This window comes from Tachysurus fulvidraco, chromosome 6 (assembly GCF_022655615.1).
Source record: "Tachysurus fulvidraco isolate hzauxx_2018 chromosome 6, HZAU_PFXX_2.0, whole genome shotgun sequence".
Classification (NCBI taxonomy): domain Eukaryota; kingdom Metazoa; phylum Chordata; class Actinopteri; order Siluriformes; family Bagridae; genus Tachysurus; species Tachysurus fulvidraco.
This window is the reverse complement of record NC_062523.1, coordinates 10378085-10402360: the sequence shown is the minus strand read 5'-3', so window position 1 is coordinate 10402360 and position 24276 is coordinate 10378085. Positions and strand designations below refer to the sequence as shown.

General features: G+C 37.1%; 1 protein-coding gene across 3 annotated transcripts in view; it reads left to right on the top strand.

Moving 5' to 3' along the window:
- slc4a3 (solute carrier family 4 member 3) overlaps window positions 1-24276 on the top strand; it is a 56547-nt gene that overhangs the window by 3169 nt on the left and 29102 nt on the right. The window contains exons 2-5 of one of the 3 annotated variants that reach the window (XM_027164474.2): window positions 5811-5964; window positions 19083-19239; window positions 21965-22206; window positions 22880-23058. In XM_027164474.2, the coding sequence (XP_027020275.1) occupies window positions 5911-5964; window positions 19083-19239; window positions 21965-22206; window positions 22880-23058 (632 nt within the window). In that variant the 5' untranslated portion in view covers window positions 5811-5910. Of the gene's footprint in view, window positions 1-5810; window positions 5965-9248; window positions 9385-19082; window positions 19240-21964; window positions 22207-22879; window positions 23059-24276 lie in introns of those variants that run through there. The other 2 variants (XM_027164475.2, XM_027164473.2) reach the window with 2 other exon arrangements.

Below are 24276 nucleotides of genomic sequence, written 5' to 3'. Positions count from 1 at the left end.
TGGTGGAAGTCACCAGTTCTAATTGAAAACGAATGGTCTCTGCTTGCTTTGGCGCTGCGAGTCACTGTATGTGTGAATGTAACATAAATCATTTTAGCATATGAATTAATAGATGTATAGGTGAAGTTATTATCAGTGGCAGCTCGTCCATAGGGGCAGGCAGAGCAGAGCTCGACCATTTAAATCAGCCATTTAACAAATGTTAATCCTAATACAGTCCTTATTCACAACTAGATGTATTTTAAAACTTTAAAATCCCATTTTTTATGACCACCAATTCAAAATAAATATAATTTTAACCAAAAATCAAATAAAAGCTAAGGATCAATTGCTAAAAGTTATTATTACACCAACTGGTAGGACGATGGCTATGTCATTATTAATATCATCCTACCACACCATTTTCTGTAATCATGAACAATGTTATAATGATCACAGTCCATGAAAGTGTAGACGTGTGAGTTCACTGGTTATATGATGTGAGCAAGGCACCCTGATGATCTTCTTGGCTCAGTAGATGCTGTTGCAGGTAGATGGAAAAGGTGCTAGTCTGTTAACCCAATGAATCTGCTGCAGCCACTGAACTGATAGAAATTTTTTCATGTTCACACAGAGGTGAGGTAATTTTTCATTGTGCTGTGCTGTGATCACACCTGTTATCAGGATCTGTGAGGCTTCTGTAAGCAGAGATTATCACACTCAAATACGCAAGAACAGCTCAGAGTCGAAAAATCGGCACAGATTAAGAGACCGTGCTGAAGTATTTATGTGATTTGATTTATGACTAAATGAATTAATTATGATAGCAGATTTTTCAATCTAGTTAACCTACGGAAACAAAAAAAATATTGTGCAGTTACTTATGCTTTTACAATGAAGAGTAATTCTTTTTTTCTGAATAAGTCATCATTTGATTTCTCATATTAATTGTGTACAAAGTTGATAGGATATATTAAACTGCATCTAAATAATGCCCTTGATAGAATGTGACTTAATGTTAATATTTCAGCTTCAGTGTTCTTTTAGCGTATACATCCTTTGGATTCCTGTTTCTGCAGCCTTGCACTTATGAGCCACTGCAGTCTTAATGGTTTGCAACACGTAACACAAATACTATATTTTTCTTGCTTGGCAGTTTTACCAGAGTGGCTTAGTACTAAACAGTCATTTGGATTTGGTAATTAATTGTATAACATCCACAAGTTGTTATAAATTTGATGTATAGCACTCATGCCTAGTAATCTATTCCGTTGTGTTATCTGAGTCAGTATCAGGTTATAGTTAAGTCACATGATGGTGAATAGGATGTCTCTGTATATTTTTGTTTTCTCCTCTTGGAAGGAAAATTATAGACTGATGAATAACTCAACTACAAATAATTATCTAAACACATGCTATGTTAACCACACATTATGCTTGTAGTTCTGGAGCTTGTAGGTTTGTGAGTGCAGTTTAAATGTACGTTAATATAACATGTGCTTAGATAATTATTGACCATGTGCATGTCATTAGCTTGGACTTTATTTAGGTTGCTCTCTATTGGGTGATAAGCTGAGAAATGATGAAACAATGAACCAGAATTTCATCTCTGTGTTAGAGATACCTCTGAACACAGCAAGAAACATAGAGACTAAAGCCAGTCTGTGCTGTAACTAAGATGTCCTTGTGGCTGTATGCTAACGGTGCCATGTCTGCATGGCTTCAAGGTCATTTAGGGTTAGACACTTATAACATGTTTAAATAGGGAGTGGCAGTGGAGTTCCATAAAGTCCCTAGCCAGAGGGGAATTATTTAAAAATCATCATTAAATTATTAAAATTGCTTATGTGGCCCAAGTGTTGGTCTCGAGAAGCTTTTAGTATAAGCAATGAACCAACCAAGGGGAACAAAATGTATCTAATGTGCACAGATATCTAAAGGTGGACCTTAACATGACCGATTTGCACTTTAGAGGAAGTCTCTGGCACATTTCCAAGATGTATACATTGAGAAAGCCATTAATTCTACATCCTATGTAGCAGCAGTGCCTGCCAATCTAAGCACCTCATCCTGGAACTCATGTAAGCGTTGCACTTTGAATAAAATCCATATATACATTCATGCTAATGGAAGTACTATCATGTAAATGATAATGGCGATCATAATGAAGGTTCTTTTTTTTTAAATGTGTAAACTAGTTTTCATCATCTGCATGGCATTAGTTGTCTCAAAATAAATTGGAAAGACAAAGTAACACAAAATGATTTCCTTCTCTTTTGTATCTGCTCCCATCATGTGATTTCTGAGTAGCTGTGAGTTATTTTAGCAGTTCCATGTGGTAACTCATGCTGACATGCTTCATAAATCATTTGCAGCTCTTTGAAGCTTCAGTGAAGGGACGAGGAAGTGAAATTCAAACACTGAGCAGATACAGGAAGCAGATACATTTTTAATTTGTATATAGTTAAGTGTATGTGATTGAAAGTGTTACAGGAGCCTCCTCAGACCAACAAAGGACCACCACTTGATGTACTATTCTTTGTGTCTCTGACATGGTTTGTGTGACACTGATCCAAGTGAAACAGGTAGCCCATAACTGATTCTGTGTCTCTGTATATGACAAATATACCACTCAGTAGGTATATGGTTAGAGACTAAATTTAATATTTTTCATATACAGCGTATATAAATTTTCTAGCTCTTCATCAACGTCAGTTTCTGACCACAGGTCAACTGCCAGCTAAGTATTGATAGTGAATTTTGATAATTACCTCTAATAATGTTGTTGTACCTAGAACACCAGCCATTACCAAGTCATTGTTATTGTTGTGCCGAGAAAGCTTCAGCAGCAAATAATCATTTACGGCTGCAGGAGGTGAAATCAGCTGATATTCAAAATGACCAAGAAAATTTTTTTTCTTCAAAACCTGATGATCATTTCATGGAGCTCCAAATGGCAGAGATGTAAATTTTCTCATTTTTCTCTGTATGTTTCCTTACTTAATTGCTCAACTAGCTTTGCAAAGAAAGATGTCTTTAACGATACGTTCATAGCGGATGAAGGAAAAAGCCTTTATTCAGATATACTGAATGTTCTCAAAGAAACCTGAAGAAACTGTATAGCTCTTGCACAAAAGGCATTACTTCTGTAGTGATGCTTTAAGGGTAATAAATAAAAATCATCCTTTAGTGGAGAAAACTAAATTTTTAAAAATATACATATGTGTGTGTTGTCTCAAATGCCCATGTTCTCTAGAAATCTTGTGTACCTTGCATAACTTTTATAATATTGACAGCTATTTCATGGATTTTATCTGATGACCACATCAATATGAAGGTTTCTCCCATACTGTTGCCACAAAATTGGAATAACACAATTGTCCAGAAAGTCTTTTGCATTATTGAACATTTATTATTTTCCTAAACTGGAACTAAGGCACCAAGGCCTAGCCTGTTCCAGCATGGCATTGCCCCTGTGCCCAAAGCAGACCCAGAAAACTTGTTTTGCCAAGGTTGGTGTGGAGGAACTTGACTGGTCTGCACAGACTCAACCACAACTTCATTGATTAATTGGAATATTGGCCATGCCCCAGGTCTCCTCACCTGAGTGAAGGTTATTATTATCGCAGCATATTTTTTGTTTGCTCATTGTTTTGGAATGGGATATTCAAGAACAGCATGGGCCAATATAACACTGATGGTGATGGACAGATATAATACTTATAAAAAATCTTTGACTTAGAACTCAGCAACAGTTCATTGGTAATAGTTGCTCGTCTTCTCTCTATGTTGTTACCAAATAAACGCAGCAGGGAATCTATTTGTCAAGCATATTTATAGAGCAGGCTATTCTTTCTAGTGAATCATTTGCCTTCTGCAATTATCCCAAGTAGAAAACTGCTATTAATGTACCAGTGTGCACATAAGCCATCTTATCTTGGGAGCAATTAATAAACTCCTACCAAAAGCATTTCCAAAAGCAGAGTGATTGGTGTGCGGCTGGGAAAGAAACAGATGTCCTACATCCGTGTAAACATCCCAGAGATATAAATACATGGATCAAATGTGTTTGGGACTTATGTCTGTATGCACAGTATGTGTTTGTATTATATTTGCCTTTTTGATGTCACTGATAATATTGGTGTTGAATACTTGACTTCCAGCAGATCTCTTGCCTCATTGATGGCACATTGATGAAGGTGTTTTTTTGTGTCATGTGGCCCAAATTGGCTGGATTGGCTATAATTGCACAAATGGGCACAAATACTAGATAGACTGAGATACTGTCAGGGCTTAACCTTTTTCTGAGTAGTTAGGTCTGTGTTTGCCTTAGTTTGACATATTTTTCCTTACAATACATTTACACTGATGAATGTTTGGTGAGAGAATTGCTTTGCCCTTGTTTTCTCTGCCAGACTATTGAAATGAATCACACTGAGCTCTAAATTTGGCCCTGTTGCTCAGCTGTGGTACATATTCAGTCACTGAGCACCTGCACAGGTGTGATTAAGAAAGTACAGCACAAATGAGACAGACGCATGATAATGCAGTTTTTGAAAAGCCAATGCAACACTTCTGCCACTAGTAGTAAATTATAATGTATTATAGTCCTGAAGGTATTTTGCTACTCTTCCAGGGAATCCTTAGGTTGACCAAGTGCTGGTAAAATTCCTAGCATTTAAAAATTGTCTGAATGCAAATTTGACCTTTAACTTTTTGGTTCATATCCTTGGGCATTTTCACATCTTATCAGTACCATATTCTTATAACACATGTTTTTTCAAAATGTAAAAACCTTTAGCTGCATGTTCTTATTTTCTGATGTCATACCATAGAGAATTTATGCACAATTTCTCCAAATACTGTGTAGTTATATGAATATCTTGCAACATGACACTCAAAATAACATCATAATGCAGTTAAGCACCCTTTAAAGTAGGATTTTCAATTGAAACAATTTAGATAAAAATCATAAGATTATTTTGTTTTAATTCTCTGTAAATTTACTCATTTCTGGTCATGATCAAATCTTATGCATTATCAGATCAAACAAATCTGTCTAACCCACCACTCTACTTTCTTAGATATAAGAAGTATACACCTATGTGTGTTATGTGTGTATATACATAAGTATATAGATATAAGAACTTTACAGTCTATTTACAGATGTGCTTCATGTGTATCAGTTAAAGCATTCTCAATAGTTATATTAACTGCCTGTATATTTTATGTGTAACTACACAGGTATTAGAGACACTTTATAATATAGTGGGAGCAAAAAAACATTAATATCAATGAGAGGAGGTAAAGTCATCTCACCTCCCCTTTCCTTCATCTCACAGAGCGAAAACTCGATAAAACGCCATATTATGGAAGAAAAATGTGTTTTGATTTCCGTTTGACGTTAACTTTAATCACTCTTTGTGAGTCACACCCATGCTGTCCTGAAACTTGCTGTTCACATGACATGGAGGTGTGGACTGGTAAAGCACACAGCTTTTTGCTCTCCATTGAGAAGACGTCCTTAATGTAGAGCTGCCTGTGGTAAATAAACACTTATTAAATCACAGCTGGAGGTTTTCAAGTACATGGATGTGTTTGTCAAGTACTTGCAGTGTTATATCTGCTGATTTGCTTCACATAATGTGTACACATATGGTTTTGGTTGGGAAATGGCTGATGTGTTTGTTATTTGAATCCCATGCTTTTACATCCAGTACTACTTAGCGGCTGCAGTAGTGATTGTCTGTTTATGTGTGCATGTTTTATTTATTTATTTATTTATTTATTTATTTATTTATTTATTTATTTATTTATTTATTTATTTTCAGGTTATGCCACCCCACAGGCTGACTGCAAACCCAACAGTCAAAGAGAAGGGCTGATCTCAGACCCCCACACACTTCTGCTGCTGTGCCCCTCCCTGTCCCCATGGCGACAGGAGGCTATGTCCCTGAGAAAGATGTTTTGATCAACCTGCATCAGGTAAGACTTGCTATTTCTTTTCCCTCTCGTGCTGTTGTGTGCTTGCTGTTGTTGTACTGCTTGCTGTTGTAAAGCGAAATCTTTAAAAATAGATTTGTCTTTTTTTAGCCTTCATCTATGTGGACTGGCTAAGTGTGTGCACTGTGCTATGATGTTTTCCCCTAGTGTAGTCTGTCTCCGACAAGTTATACTCAAGAGACCTCTCTGTAATGATTCCATATTTAGAGAGAGAGAATGAGGCTGCATTCATTCTAATATAGTGAAATGGCTCAAATATCTCTAATTAGAGCCAGAGCTGCAGTGTCTCCTGAGCATTGGCAGATGGTGGGGGAAGAACTAGGGATGGAGTGGCAGATGTGTGACTGAAGTGCCTGGTTACACCAGAGAGAAAGGAAAGAAAGTACAACGCACAAGACAGTATCGTCTACCCTGCTTGCTTCTCGAGTGCCACTCAGAATGCATGGGAGTGTCAATTTGGGTTTCAGTGTAGCCTAGTGTGTAGCCAAGCTGTGTCCTGAAGGACGTACTACACACTTACACTATGCACTATGGACTCTAGTGTATGAATTAGTTGAAGTCTGAAATGTAAAGCTTCATCACTTGACCCTTTCCAGAATCATGACTTGCCTCTGGATTACATCTATAATGTTATAATGTTATCCACAATTAATAAAACGGAAAACCTGCACTGGCAAGGGCTCTTGGCAAGAAGAAGTGCAAGTAGTGCAAATTTGGGCTAAAATGGGTGCAGGAAAAACAAGAAAGACACTGGCAGGTTTGATTGACATAAATTCTGCCATTGAAATACAAAAATCATTAGTAAAACCAGAATAAAATATTGTAATTTGCTGGTGTAACTGTAATAGCTGATTTCATAAACAGCCAGTGACTCATGGGATTGATGTGGATGGGCTTTGACTTTGATAGGAAGAAATAAGTGTTGGGTCCATAGTGAACTCTTTTAGTGAAGTTTGTGCTGACCTATTAGTTCTTCATGAGCTCTTGGTTGCATTATTATAAACAATTGTAGAAATGACATTATTTACATTGACATTATTTACTGTCCAGTGTCACCCAAATGAGGATGAGTTCCCTTAGCCTGGTTCCTCTCAAGGTTTCTTCCTCATATCATCTCAGGGAGTTTTTCCTTTCAATCGTCGCCTCGGGCTTACTCATTAGGGATAGGGATATCAGAATCAGAATCAGGTTTATTGGCCAAGTGTGCTGACACTTGTGTTGGACTCTCAAAAGTACAAATAACGATATTGTTCAATATTATGATTTTGCGCAATATACAGCAGCAGTAGTGTGTGTAACCTATACGGATGATGTGATGACTGACAGTTCTGATAATGCAGTACTTATAGATATGAAGCAGGGAATATAATTATGGTGAGTTGTTAATCAGGGTGATTGCCTGGGGAAAGAAACTGTTCCTGTGTCTGGCAGTTTTGGTAAGCAAAGCTCTGTAGCGCCTGCCAGAAGGGAGGAGCTGGAAGAGATTGTGTCCAGGGTGTGAAGGGTCAGTAGTAATTTTTCCTGCCCGATTTCTCGTTCTTGTATCGTACAAGTCCTGGAGGGTGGGCAGGGGGGCACTGATTAATTTTTCTGCTGTTTTTACTGTGCGTTGCAGTCTGTTCCTTTCCTGTTTTGTTGCTGCTCCAAACCGGAGCACAGGACAGATTTAATGACTGCAGTGTAGAACAGGATCAACAGCTCCTGTGGCAGACTATTCATACTTCCTTAATTGGCATAGAAAGTACATCCTCTGCTGGGCCTTTTTGATGATGGAGTTTATATTGCACTCCCATTTCAGGTCTTTGGAAATGGTAGTGCCCAGAAACTTGAAGGCCTCCACAGATGACACAGGGCTGTTGGATTTTGTAAGGGGGGTAGTGTTGAGGGGTCTTTCCTAAAATCCACTATCATCTCCACAGTTTTGAGGGTGTTTAGCTCTAAACTGTTCTGACTACACCATAGCACCAGCCGCTTCACCTCCTGTCGGTATGCAGACTCATTGTCATCTTTGATGAGACCGAATTATTGTATTAAAAGCCGAACTAAAGTCGACAAAGAGAATCTGGGCATACTGTATGTCCCTGGGCAGTCCAGGTGTTGCAGAATGTAGTGCAGTACAATGTTGACTATGCCGTCCACTGATCTGTTTGCTCGGTAGGCAAACTGTAGGGGATCCAGCATGTGATCTCTTATAGTTTGTGATGTCTTGCAGGCCTTTCCACACTGATGCAGGGTTGTTAGCTGAAAACCTGTTTTCAGCTTTGCAGAGTAGCTTCTTTTGGCTATTCTGAGCTCTTTTGTCAGTAGGTTCCTGGCCTGCTTATACAGAATTTTGTCCTCCACTTCCTTGGCATGTCAAAGTCTTTTCAGCTTGACTTTGAACCATGGCTTGTTGTTACTGAATTTGAGGAAGGTTTTGGTTGGCACACACACATCTTGGGCTGTCAGGCTGTCAGATCTAGCCTCAAAGATACTCCCATCATTGCAGTTAAAACAGTCTTATAGTTCCTGCTTTGCCTCCCTGGTCCATCTCTTCACATAAATGTTAGAGATATATAGTAACTTAATTTTAAACGTTCTATTTATTTGTTTTTTTCCCCCTATACTTCTGTAAAGCTGCTTTAAGACAATGAGAATTGTTAAAAGCGCTAGACAAATAAATTGAACTGAATTGAATTAATAGAGCAAATTAGGTGCACGTTTTTTTTTTAATAGTCTGTTTACTGAATAACTATCAGAACAAAATTGATTTAAGTCTGTCATTTGTTTAGATTTGGTTTCACATTGCACATAATGAAACAAGCCAAGACATAAAGCGTTGGCTGATGGGAGTCTGTGACTGCAAACATACTCAAAAATGTCACAGAATACAAGAAATCAGAAAAATCACCCAAGCACAAACAACACAGGTAATTGATAATATTGAACTAAATAAATTAGATTGTTATATAAATATTTAGCTTAGGATATTTTGCGTATGTGTCATGTGACAGAGTCAAAGACAAGTGCCTAAAAATTTAGAAACTGGCAAACTTGTCAAACATGAAACTAACTAGCAAAATGTCAGGCATTCAGCAAACAGCAATACAAGGACAAAATTCAAAAATCCCTAAAACATGTAATAAAGCATGATCAAAATCTGAATAGCAATCATAGAAATAAAAGGCTTTGTAAGTTTGGGTAAGGAACACCAAACATTACATCGCAAAGAGTTTGTGTCCAGAGTCTGTTTATAGAGGCTGTAAGTGTGATTGAAAGCAGGTGTGTGTGATTAGAACGGTGTTTTTGAACATGGTGGTGGAGTGTGATAGTCGAGGAACGTAATCTCTGGCAGCCATGTTTGTAAGCTGTGGTGTATTTTGGGAGGTGGAGTCTCTGATTGATTCTGGAACCGGCATTAGAGTATGTATGAAGTGTTTATTTTTGTCAGTCAAAATATCCAGCCAAATGATCATATTTCTATCGTGCTACAGCTCTATCCTTTGGCTTAGGTTTAAACACACAGCACAGTTTAGCAGTTGAAAGTTTGACATTTGAAAACATGTATATATATATAGATGAATACAATCCTGCTCACAACTAAATTACATGTCCAGTTCAAATCCCTTTATGATTGAAAAAGACCGAGATGCTCAGCGACTGGATGTTTTTCTAAATGCTGAGCGATTGCTAGGTTTTCACATGGCCCAATATAAAAAACATGTCAGGGTTCAAATTCAATTGGACTAACTGTACATGTGAAAGTACCCTAAAAGAAATGTATTTCAGACTAGTATAGATACTGATATGTAGGCAGTCGTTTCAGTTTTAGATCAAGAAGCTTGTAAAATGTTCTTGTGAAGCTGAGAGAAAAAGAGCTTCATGTTTACCAGATTGTGTTTGCCTGTCTCATTGTAAATGACTCAGATTACTGAAAAACATTTCATTTTCCTTTGGATTCAACTGTCATATCCTTTTAACTTCCCTCCACTGCGATGTTCATTGAGTGTGCTTCTCAGCGTGCCTGCTATATTTTAGTGTAATGTAACCCAAATTCTAAAAAAGTCCAAGAACCTGATACTTTTTAGCTAATGTGAGAGATACTAAAAAAACGTTTAATTAGTACTGCGTGTGAGGTCATACAAGTGGTTTTAAAATACCTTATAGATGTGGAAATTATGTCTTTAGTGAGGTCTATTCTCTGATCTAACAGTTAGTCTAATCTAACTTACGGATTTCAGATGTTCTGGTAATTCATAAAAGAGCTAAGATGCTAAAACATTTGATTAGATTAGATTATTTGAATTCCCTACTGTGTCCTTTTTGTAAATGTAGTAGTAAAAATAGATTTTTCAGTTCTGAGAGAGAGTGTGTGTGTTTGTGTGTGTGTGTGTGTGTGTGTGTGTGTGTGTGTGTGTGTGTGTGTGTGTGAGAGAGAGAGAGAGAGAGTGTGTGCGTGTGAGCGTGAGTGAGAAAATAATTATTTTGTTACAGCATTGCAGTGTTCTTTGAGGTCTTTTGATGAATAGAAAAGAGGGTAAGAAAATCATTCAAAGGCAGATTGCTCAATGAAGTTAAATGTTCAGTAAGTGATTCGTTAATGTTCAGCCCATTGTGTGTTTTTTAATACTTCTCTGGGAAATCTTTACTTAGAGCTGATCTCACATAAAAAAATTAAAGAGGCAGGACCTCCAGACAGCTGGAAAACAGAGAGGGAACACACTGCAAAACGTCCATTAACATTCATTGAAAGCAGGTGTGATATTCAATACATCCCGCCACTGAGTCTGACCCAGTGCTGGGATGGTTTACAGGGGCTGAGGGTTGGAGCAAGGCTGCATTTGAAAAACTGTTGGCTGAGGAAAGGCTGCATTTTGTTCTCTGTGGTCTCTGATACCAGATCAGTCCTGTCCAAGGCTGTGTGGTGGCAGTGCTTTGGATATCAACAGATCTTGTTTCAGTTCTTTTTTTCTTTGTAAAGAAGTGGAAACCTAGTAGATAGTACAACTAGGAATAGAATAGGCATAATAGGATCTTTCTTTCATTACTATATCTTATGGCATCTCAAGTAACCATTCAGGGGGAAATGGCTATTCTATTAGAAGCTAGAAAGAGAAAGCAAACCTTATTTATTTGTTGTATTCAGAGAAGTGACTGAAATCACAGGAGTATAGTGAGGAGTATATCACTCCTGTGTAGCACTGAAGTATCCCTGCATGCAAATATCTGATTTAACACAAATTCAAACAAATCAGGTGACTACATAAGCAGCCTGATTTGTTTTCTTGACTTTTGTGTTGTAGGTACAACCCAGTATGGAATCACTGGAACTCACAAGTCAAGCCACTATGACAAAAAAAACAAGAAACTATTTTAAGATCACACCTACCTGTAGTACGCTATAATATATGTTCAGTGTCCTTTTTGAGAATAATTTTAGAGCCATGCGGGTATGTGCCAGGAAATGAGACTTTGATTTTAGTCAAATATCAGGTAGAAGGCAAAAAGAAGCCATTTTAAGCTTTCTCTTTGGTGCAGGCATTGAGATGAATAAAACATAAGGCAAGGGCCAGAGTCAGCAAAAACACCAGTAGATAAAACATTTAAAGTACATGTCACAGCTGAGATAAGGCAGAGCAAACATGAAGCATTACTTCTGAGTTCACCAGACACCACAATTTAATTTATATTGCTTTTTATCTTGCTCTCCATTTGTATCATTGCCTCTGGTTTTGTTTTCCACCTCCACAGCCAGATGTCCGAGCTAAATCTACCTTTATCTGTGCCCTAAATACCTGTTTTCTGTGATTACAGTAGACTTTATACTGATGATGTTTTGTGGCTAGAAATCCTCTTATTGTTATTCTCTGTTCGTGTAGAGTCTATTAATAAGGATAGATATGTATTCTGCAATTAAATGTGTGGATAAATGTGTATTCTACGTTTGTGTAATAAATGGTACATTTATGGTACATTTATTGTAATGCTTACGCTTAAATGAATCAAATCAGTTGTAATGATGTAACAAACTACGAAACTAAATGTGTTTGTAAGTGTGTCTGTTGGACATCCAGATTTTTTGTGAATTTGCTCAGATCGTCTTGTTTTCTCTCCTTAGCCATTGGCACCCATTTTATTTTCTTCTGACACAGATTCATTGTCCTTCAGTAAGATTGGCAATGTTATCTCTCCAAATCCTCTCCGTCATCGTGGGCTAAAACAAAAAGGATCTGTAATGAAATTTTCATGATGAGTCACTGGTGCCTTGTATAGAAAATGTCATATGCAGTGAGGCTTAGTGTTGGATCTAGTGCCTGAAATATTGGCATGATCCGGGATTATGAGTAAAATGAGAAAATATGTATGGATAATAAAGGCAACAGTCCTTCACGTCTTATACAGTGTATAGCTACAATATATACAGTGATATCAGCTGAGAGTCTTAGTACTAAAGGGTAACTAGAAGCATTTGTTTTTAAAAGCCACCATTTTTTGACAACACCTTTATGCAAAGCATGCTGGAGTCAGTGCCTGTTTGGTCTTGCTGCAAGTTGAAGTCTCCACCACTAAACCACCACTGTTGTAGCAGAGGTGAATTAAATTACTGTTGTATTGTTGTATAGATGACGTGAAACAAAATATGCATTTCAACTGTAGCTCAGGACCTTCAAGGATATTTTGACAGCCAGTATCTCATTAGCTTATGTCCGTTTCACTGTGCCGCATAACCGTTCAAAAATTTTATCAAAGCATGACATTCATTGTGTGAGATATCTCACCTAGGTAGTAAGATTTTTAGACTGACAGTTTTTACCACTACATTTCTAAACCTTTTTGTATTTTGGTGAAATTCATGTATTATATCTTCAATGTTATAGGCAAAAAACCTTAAACATTTCGCTCGTTGTCAGAATTGTAATTTATACATAGTGAAATATACTACATACATTTTAAAAAATGACCTTAACGATGCTTAATAATTAATAATGATTGATATATTATGACAGATTTGACAGATTTTAGACATAGAGCCACTCCAAATGATTAATTTCCTGATAAATGACTCTTTCTAATAATTCAGGTAAATCAGATTGTTTGCACGATTCTCTTTTGTCAGTAGCGAAAGTCACAATGCACTAGCTGTCCATCCTGGAGGCTCCATGCTTTTGGACATGTGTGTCACCGAAGCGCTTTCACCTGACATTGCAGTGGTTTTTCATAAATGTCAGTATCACAGTCACAACCCAGGGATCAGCTGGAATTGTGTTGCTATGACAATGCCACTGGGGCAGTGCTAACAAGCTGCAGCTGCAGTACAGATTAAGAGTCATACAATATTTGATCAAAACCATGTTTCCTAAATACATATAAGTACAATTGGATAGTGTAGCAGTCAGTGTAGGAGTAAATACACTCATGTGTACAAGGAATTTGTTTTAATTGGATTTAACCCTTGTATGTTGCTGCATTTTTGGGTTTTAATTCAACACAATCAAAAATTTTATGTTAAAATACTCTACAGATGTTTACTTCATCCCAATTACAAGCAATATAAACAGCATATGTGGTTAATATTTGCCCTTTACTTTTATTACATAACATTTTTTAATTAAAGTGCTACTCGTTTTTTGTTGTTTTTTAATAAAATGTAATAAAAATAATAAAATCAAATTTAATCAAGTTATGAGTGGTAAAAAAAATCAACAAATTTACAAGAACCAAAGTTTTTCAAAACTATTGATGATTATGAATATGGGTCCCACAGACCCGAACAGCATACAAGGGTTAAAGTTCAGGACAAAGTATACACAAAATACACAAAATATATACATAATATTCACACAATGCTTACACAGATTTTAGTGTCGGACTCATACGCTAATCTGTTTTGTACATATTTCTGGTCTGGATCTTGAAGGTTGTAGACATTTGATGTCTGCATTTCTGTATGTTGTATGGGTTCCAGTGAAAAATAATCCTATGAACATCATAAAAATAAACTTTTTGGAGTAAGATATACTTACAGAACTGAAAAGAAAGTTCACTGTCAGAAAGTATTGTTAAAAGTTTTTTCTTTAAATTGTGTTTGTTGATTTTCAAGCAGTTAGAAGAGGTCTTGGTTGGTCTGTTTTTTGGCCAAGTTTATTCATGAAATATATTAGAAGATGTAAGATTAGAAAAAGCTGCAACGTTTTACAACTTGACTGAGATGGATCTCTTTTTAACATATCCTTTTATTTGATATATATATACATATCCTCATTTTAACATTGTTGGAGGTGAGCTTCCCTCCCTCCAGGACATCTACAACAGGCGGTGTATAAGATAAGCTCGGAGGATCACTAATGACTCCAGCCACCCATCCCACAGACTGCTCTCTCTGCTCCCCTCAGGAAGACGTCTCCGCAGCATCCGATCCCGCACTAGTCGACTGAGGGACAGCTTTTTCCCTCATGCTATCAGACCAATTAACAGCCATAACTAACACAAACTACAGCATACTTCCACAACATGGTATGCTACACACTGCACTCCTAACTCCAACAGTTCAACACTGGACTACACACACTGCATTCATACTGCATCTATACACACTGGGCTATACACACACACTGCATTTAATTTAATATAATAATCTATTTGACAATAAGCTATCTGTACCACAGGACATTTCTGTATCTGTACAGTCTGTTGCACCTTAACATGTTACATATACTGTATGTATATATATATATATATATATATATATATATATATATATATATATATATATATATATATATATATATATATATATAGTACATACTGTATATAATGTGTAGTGCATTGTAAATATGTCTAGTAGTACACTGTGTGTACTGACTATGTACGAGCACATTGCATCTTTTCCACATTTTGCACATTTTTCACCTGTATGTAAATTATTCTAATTTCTGTTTCTTAACTATGTAAATGGTTCTGCAATTCTCTGGAGCTCGCTCCCAAGAGTTTCACTCACCATGGCACATGTGCTGTGGTGATGTGACAGTAAAGGTGACTTGACTTGACTTGACATATCCTTTTATTTGACAGCAGATAATTCAACAGCTGGTTGCTCAGTTATATTTTGGCCAATGGTATATTATATTATTCTCACATAACTTACAGGTTAATGCATGGACCAATGCATGGACCAATTTAAAGCTATGATTTCAGTATTGCCCTAAGCAAGCAAGGTATAAGCTAGTTTTATGACCAGAGTGTGCTTTAATTCTAGTGCATTTACATTTAAATTGCATCTTTCAGTATGAAAATTTGCTACTGCTTCAACTGTGAAAGATCACACAGTACCTGCCTCTACTGAGTGGGTGATATGATACCCACTGCAGTGGCCTTGTGCAGGATATCTACACTCTGTGAGAGCTCTCTTATACAATTACAATGACTCCTTTAATGCTTTACTTTTTATATAACTTCACCATTGTAGAACGGCACAAAGACTATAAGTTGAATCGCAGAGCCTCTTTCATCTCTTTGCTGTGTCAGAGGGCAGCAGTAATGTAGAAGTGGGCTGGAACTGTTGTCCACCTGTGCTCTGTGTAACTCTATATCCAGCTTACCCCGTGTGCTAATGAAGAGAAAGCAAACACATCTGTTAGCCAGCGTTGATTATCCAGCCCACATTGCCTCAGTTTGTCTCAGCGTCATGCTGAATAGAGCTACAATCCATAACCTTTACAGCCATCGCTTGCTCTCAATCGTCGCCGGACCATTAACATTCGCACAATGAGGTGGTGCTCTGACTCAAAGAGAAGAGAAACAAATGCTGCTTGAGTCCCCTGTCCTCTCTCGGGTCCAATACTGGAAAGAGATGGGGGAAGTGGCATTTAAAAAGCGATCTGCTAAAAGGCCGTCCATTGTTTTATGCTTGTTTGTTCTTTTGTCATTACATCGTAGTAATTTAGACGAGACAATTACAATAAAAAGAAGACAACTAACCAAGGGAGCTATATTTCTTTCTCTTTCTGAATAAAGTTAAATATATAGTGCATTTTGCGAGCCCTAGCATGGCACTAGCAATAGCGCAAAATTTATAGATTGAATCTAAAGTCGAATATGTATAAAGTTAAAAAATTTCTGCATGTGAGCGAGCTGAAGATGGAAGAAGGATCATATGTAATGAAAAGAAAGACATTTGGGATGTAGCTTGTACTGTAGGACTGAACAGCATAACATTAGTGTATGTCAATAAATAAAAGCAAATCTGAAACATTAGACTTTATGATAGAATTGTGATTAGGCTTTTTTCTAGTCAAGCACAAAATGTCTCTTTGTTTGGTTTATTCTATCTGCATAAGATAGTTTATTCTATCTTTATTCTATCTCTATATGTAATCTATCATTACATTTACATTTTCAGCAATTAGCAGATGCCCTTACCCAGAGTGACTTACAAACATGCTAAAACTAATTAATATTACATTGCAATCACATGTTAAATTTGTAATTAATTAAAATTCAGTCTAAACCTTTAGGTTACTGTGTGTTACAGGTTAATGTAGATTCTGAATGTGAATGTATGACTTGTGTACATTTTGCTTTAAGTATTTAAGTATTTTAAATGAGATGCTTTACAACTCTTCTTTAGCGGAGAAGTCTTACATAAATAAACATTTGAACAAGTATTTACTTTAGGAAGGTTTTCACACTAGTTGTTGGTGAGACACCATTGGTGGGCCATTGACATTTTTAGTACAAATGTTTTATCTTATCAAATAGATGCATTTGAACCCATCTATACTTGCACTTAACACTAGCTTGTACACCAGATATCCTCAAACATCTAAATAGGGGGTAAGGAATAGAAACAGTCCAAACAGGACCAATCAGGATAAGAAAAATGAAGGGACACGAAAAGACACACTATGAGGACCGGTGTGTAGCACACTTTATTTATAATGAAGGACTGGGTGCACCTCATTTCTTTTGGTTAGAAGTGTGAATGAGATCATTCTTGCAGGTTGATTTAAAAAGTCTTAAATACGTCTCATGTATTATCCTTGAAAAGGATTTACGAGATAAGAGTAAGAGAATTCAGAACAAAAGATACTAAAAGTACTATAATCTCTTATAAATACTATATACTAAATACTATAATCTCTTATACATATTTGAAAGAAAGGTGCAAGTATGTTATTTCACATAGTGTGTTTACCTAAGGATCTCAGCCTAAGGAAAGCCTAGAAAATCTCAATTTTTCTGGAGACAGGTGGATGTGTCACTTTCTTTGTAACTGATAATAGCCTTTTTGTTTGTTGGTCTGGATCTTAAAGGACAGGGAGTGCATGTTCTTGTCATTGGAGACCCCTAGACTCTGTTGTCTTACAAATGAGCAGCTACAGGACATGGCACAGGTGCTTATGAGAGTAGTAGTTGTCGTAGACTCCCTGAGCTTTGCATTTTGCCTCCCACAGGCCTTGTGACATTTACTCTGACTGATCTGTCAGCCTTGTAGTCTGCTGTCCTGCTTCCTCGACCTACACCATCACTCCTGAACCTCTTCAAAGCTGACATTAAAATATTTGAGGCCTAGAGGTCAACAGCTTCTGGCCTCCATGCTACCAGAACATCATATATTAGTTAATGGTAAATCTGACTGTGGCAGACTCATATACTCTCATATACTCCTTATCAGTTTTTTCATACAGTCAAATTCAGAGAAGCAAAGAGCCTTAACTGATTTCAAGAACACTTGAGAAACTCTTTTGCTGCAGTTTGCACTTTGTATTTACACCTCCGTTAAACATTTTGGATTTTTTGGATTCTTCATATTCATTATTTCTTCTATTTTTAGATAGCAATCCTTGAAATAACAAATGCACGTTTATTGCTTTTTTTTTTTTTTTTTACAGCTGAGCAGTTGATGGTTAAGGGCCTTGCAGCCCTTAACCAGCAGCAGCAGTTTGGTGGCCCTGGGATTTGAACTTTCTGAACAGTAGTCCAACACCTTTAAAATTGAACTAACATTACTTTTATGCAGTAATGTTCTCATACATTATGACACGTAATAATCGCAAATGCAAACTGAAATCTTTTTTTTTTTTTAACACATGCATTTTTTTAACACATGCATTGCTGGTACCTTGGCTTATATCAATAAAGAAGTAAAGTATATCTTCATATCGTGTTAGGACAACTACTTTTTTCAAAACACTCTTTGAAAACAAGATGTATTGATGTATCAAATGCAAAACCCTTTTTTGAGTTTAGAATGAGAATGCTATATTATTGTAGCACTCTGTTATCTCATGTATACCAAATAATTCTGTTAGGGCTTATTTAGCTGGACTGTGCATGTGCATCTGTGTTGGCTTATTGGTCAGCAGAGCAGACACATGTTACTCATCACCCTCTCTGCTTGGTACCAGAAATTTATATATTTATATAAATAAATATAGAGTGGAAAAAGAGAAATAAGGATTTTATTTTCAGGCGTAGCACAAACATTCATGAAATGAATATAATATTGCACCAATTGTGTCATTCGGATACTTACTTAGTACAAATGAATGATCTTTTCTGGATTTTTATGTGACTTTTGAAGTTGAATTTCTACTGACAGTAATCATTGGACAATGACAATCACAGACATCCATCATTTGACATAAAAACCCATAACCTTGTGGATCACGCATTTAATCTGATACACAATAGAAGACAAACAAACAAACCAATAAACAAAAACCGAAAAGAAGTGTTCAATATCTTGACCAATCAGTTTTCATAATTCTGCACCATGTCTAGGTCACTATTGAAATATAATCCAGTTTGTGATATTAACCATTAACTTTGTACAAAAGATCACATATTCTTTTACTGAAGTGTGGATTCTATATGGATTATATATGTGGATTATATCAGATAAAACAGATTTAAAAGGTGTACATACTAAATGCTAAGAAATTGTGAAATTTATCTGAATAATTCTAAGACTTTTTTTTTATTGAAGGTATTACTGAGCATATCATTCTCAAAAAAGAGAAAGAAATAAAAAATATAAACATTTTCACTAATAATATCAAGCTCCACTGAACTTCAGTGGGACACTGACTATGTGATTGGGTTTCTGTTCTTTTGACCAGGTTCTGACTGAGGAGGAGAAGGGCTCCACAGAAGGGCTAGAGGATGAAGACTGGGATAGGGCTTTGTCTGTGGAGCGTTTTGGGGACATCATTACAGAGTCTGGCATGAATGGTGCAGACAAAATGGGTCGCAGCTACAATGAAAAGGACTTTGAATGTAAGTATAGCTGTTTTTGGACAACTACAAAAAAAAAATCCTGGTGTCTTTCTGAGAAGAAAATGCAGTGAAATTTGTGAGGTATTATATGTCTAGATTACCTTTACACCATCTTATACAGAGTGACATTCATTTAACCTTTCAATCAGAAGTCCATCATTTAACCATTGAGCTACCACAGGTTGTTAAATAATATCAGGCTTTGCATGAATTGAATTGATTTTTTAATACAGACATGTCCATGTTTCCCATAAGCATTCGACAAAGCAAGAGTTTTCTCTAGAAACCTCATCAATCTTTTTCTCTTTGGATGCACTGCAAAGAATCTATGATTTCAGTATTATGTAATGATTCATTGAGGAAGACAAATAAGAAGAGTTCACATAGGCAACATGAAAAGGGTCTTCTCTTCCTTTATAAGCTTTTACTAATTATGCATTCCGAGAGACAGGTTTCGTGTAATGACAATTTAAAAATGCAAATCACCTAAGGCTGGAGCATACCGCAGTGTTTTTATGATAATGTCATTGCATCCCTGTGTTTGATGTCTGGGCACAATTGTTCTGCTGGTCAGCTGAAGCATTCAGTTAAACTAAACCTCTCAACAAACACAAAGATGTGAAAAGGATAGAACGCCTGCCCTGATGGCCATATGGGGTGCGACTGGGACAGCAAAAGATTTGCTCTGTGTCTTATTTATATGCTGCAAGTCTCCCAAAGGTTTTTACATAGTATGCATGATAAACATTTGACTTCCATAGTCTTACTATAGTCTTTTTTTACAGGCTAGAAAGACAGGAAACCCAATCTTGTTGAGATTTACAGTGGTGTGAAAAAGTCTCGGCCCCCCTTCCTGATTTTTTTTTTATTTTTTGCATGTTTGTCACACTTTAATGTTTCAGATCATCAACCAAATTTAAATATTAGTCAAAGATAACACAAGTAAACACAACATGCAGTTTTTAAATGAAGGTTTTTTTTTTATTATTAAGGGAAAACAAAAATCCAAACCTACATGACCCTGTGTGGAAAAAGTGCTTGCCCCCTAAGCAGCCAGAACTGAAATCAAGTGTTTGCGAAAACTTGCATTGAGTCTGTTACAGCACTGTGGAGGAATTTTGGTCCACTTATCTTTGCAGGATTGTTGTAATTAAGCCACATTAGAGCGTTTTTGAGCATGAACCGCCTTTTTAGGGTCATGCCACAGCATCTCAATAGGATTCAGGTCAGGACTTTGACTTGGCCACTCCAAAGTCTTTATTTTGTTTTTTAACCATTCAGAGGTGGACGTGCTGGTGTGTTTTGGATCATTGTCCTGCTTCAGAACCCAAGTTCGCTTCAGCTTGAGGTCACGAACGGATGGCCGCACATTGTACTTCAGGATTTTTGATAGACAACAGAATTCATGCTTCCATTTATCACAGCAATTCTTCCAGGTCCTGAAGCAGCTAAACAGCCCCAGACCATCACACTACCACCACCATATTTTACTGTTGGTGTGATTTTCTTTTTCTGAAATGCGGTGTTACAGTACATTTACGCCAGATGTAATGGGACACACACCTTCCAAAAAATTTAACTTTTGTCTCGTCAGTCCACAGAGTATTTTCCCAAAAGTCTTGGGGATCATCAAGATGTTTTCTGGCAAATCTGTGAGAAGCCTTTATGTTCTTTTTGCTCAGCAGCCGTTTTCGTCTTGGAACTCTGCCAAGCAGGCCATTTTTTGCCCAGTCTCTTTCTTATGGTGGAGTCATGAACACAGACCTTAACTGAGGCAAGTGACGTTTGAGACATTATAAGACCCTGGGGTGTAGTTTCTACATTTTGTGCAATGTGAACAGAAACAGCAGTATGTTTGGAAACGTGTATTGTAGATGATGAGACTTTTGGTGGCTTACCACATGCTGGTTCAGCAGGCTGTCCTGGTACACTTAGGAAAACCGCAATCATCAATGAGATGATATAGCGTCGGCAAAATGGTCCATCTGCAGTTTGGTAAACTATTCCCAAATCTGGGACACTGCTTCTAGGTGCAGATGCTGCTGCTGCAGCACTATTACACAATCCCACCAGGTGAGTTTCTCTCACTGAGACTACCCACAGATGGGACCATCTGGAGCTTCTTGCAAAAAAGCAAAGCAAATGGAGACGTATGATGCTTTATTGATTGATGTGTCTGACTTTAACGATGTTGTCTGAGTGGCATAGCATGTGAAAACATCCCAGATCTGCTAAGATCTTTAGGACCAGACTGCTATCTATTCTTCCTGGTTGAGTTGTTCTCACACCAGGGGGCCATGTCTGATGCTTCTGATAATCAGAGATGACAAGGCCACCTGCATAAATCTAGAAAATTAGAACTTCAAGGGTAGAATTGGTTTGCCTGTGCTGGAAATGCACACCAAAAACATCTGGATTCTGGGTGATGGATTGCTTTGCCGCTTGCGTCTGCCTATTATTAATTGTTGACCATGGCACAGTAGCTTTGTATTCTAGTAACTGTCAGTTTTGGTGCAAGGGAAAATGTTAATGTGTCACACATTCATCTCTATAAGTGCTCAAAATAACAATTTCAACTGCAAAAATACACAGAGACAGTCTATTTCAGCATAGTGAAATTGTTTCTTAGAGTTGCAGCAGTGTTGCGGATTTCCTTGGCGAATATTTAAGCAATTAAATATGTCAAATACTTTGTATTGTTCTGTGTGTGCATCTGTTCAACCAGACCACCGCCACACGTTCCACCACACACACCACCCACTGTCCACCCACCTGCCCCCACAGCGCTTCAGGAAGAGGGTGCTCAGCATGGAGCGTCGACGCAAGAAGAAACGCAGGAAAAAAAAGATGTCTATGCCACCCTCTGACGTCACGCCCACCATCCACGAAGTAGATGAGGAGGAATCTGAGCCAGACGTGCAGGGCCAAGACACCACACCCACTGAGCCCCCTGAACAACAGATGCAGGTAATTAGATGTGACATGCCTGTATGTTTGTAATTAAGTATTAGTGCTCATAGCATAAATATGTCTCAGGCTGGCTTCATTATTAGGGAATTAGTGGCAATGGTTTAAAATTCACACCATAGATAAGACCAGAGAGTTCTCTGGTTCCCTAGTGGCACAACAGTCTAATTGTTTTGGGAGATTATGAGTTTTAATCCAAGGGTGCCCCAGTCATTATCTGAGAGGACATATTAGACATAGACAGTGCGAAGGACATTGCATTATGTCTACCTCTGTGGACAGTGTCCAAGAGAAAAAAACCTCTCAGATAGAGATCAGACTGTTTGGCGTAAAGACTACCACACTGAATACATAATATGACATTATGACATATAAGAAGTGTGTGTGTGTGTGTGTGTGTGTGTGTGTGTGTGTGTGTGTGTGTGTGTGTGTGTGCGCACAAGAGTATGAATTTGCACCTATACTAAAAATATGCTGAATTTAGGACGGTATGAATATATGTGATGACTGTGACCCTTAGGTGGTGTGTAGGAAAACATTGATATGACAGTGTTACACAATGTGTGTGTGTGTGTGTGTGTGTGTGTGTGTGTGTGTGTGTGTGTGTGTGTGTGTGTGTGTGTGACCACAAGAGAGTAAGAAAAAGAGTTTAAAACATTTTGTCCTCTCTCAGTTTAGTTTGGGAAGTGAGGGGGTGATGATGCCATCTGTTCCTCTCCCCACATTTCACTTGGAGAATGAGAGACCATCGAGCCCTGAACTGCCCCTCACTAGACCTGCAGAAGTACATGAGAAGGAAGCACATGACAAACAAGAAGAGGAAGAAGATGAGGAGGATGAAGCCTCGAATAAGTAAGCAGAGATATCAAGCCACCACTAGCTGGTTTTCCAAAAGGTCCCAAAAAGCTGATGAACATCAAAAGTCACACTTTTGGGTCTTTAATTCATCATATAATATGATATAATTGTTTAAAGTTTTCAGGGCAGAAACTTCATGAAAGAGGTTTAAAAAAAGATATGCCGGTCAAGGAATGACTGGTTATATAGCTGTTATAACAGGAATTAATTTGGAAGTTTTTATGTTTTTTTTAAATGTATACATAAATGGATAAAATGTATTATGTGTGATTCACGTTTGTGCGTTGGCAAATTACTGTGGTGCAGTTGTATAATAAGGAAAAGAGGAGGAAAACTGTAATTCTGTAATCACATCAGTCAGCATCACACCACCCACTAATCACTTATATTGCAATTTGTGCTTTGCCCAATTTATTAACAGTCAATATTAGTGAGGCTAGGTAATGTTGGCTAGTTATATAATGTTAATTATTATAAAATATTGTTATTTTAGCCCTTATTTTTGGATAATAAAAAACTCTATAGAAATCTTAGTTATTAATATTTTTATTCACATTTTATTATGTTAATTAATAAAATGTTAATTTACATTATTTTGAAAACAGTTTGTATTTAGTTTTATACAATGTTAAAAAAAGCTTCAGAATCCTTTCTATAATTTAGAAAATACATATACCTTTAATTACATGAAGAATCTCAAGTCATTAACCTGTTGAGCATGCAGATTTGAACATGATCTTTTTGCAGATGTGTAGAAAATTTTATGACTGACATTTTATTATATAAATCAGTGTGAAATTTAGCAATGCTCTAGAGATGTTCTGTGCATGTGATGTGTATCTCCATGGCATGCACAATATTAATAATTTGTAAGCTAATAAATAATGCAATAGAAGAAAGCAGAGATTGAGTACGTCCATTGCTGCTTATGCACGCTTTATAGTGGCATTAAGAAAAGCATTCAAAAAGCTAGATGTCAACTCGTTCACAGAAAATGTACATGTTAAATAAACAGCATGATGGTTTACTACTGGAATTACATAAAAAAAAACAGAAATGGCTTTGTTGGGATAAGGTATGCCCTGGCAAATTTATACTCTAGCTCCCTCTGCTGGCTGAATGAGATGGTGTACAAAATCTAAAAATTGTGCTGGACTGCCAGAGAAAGATTTGTGTAAACCTGTTACATGAATATGGCAGTATGAATAAGTA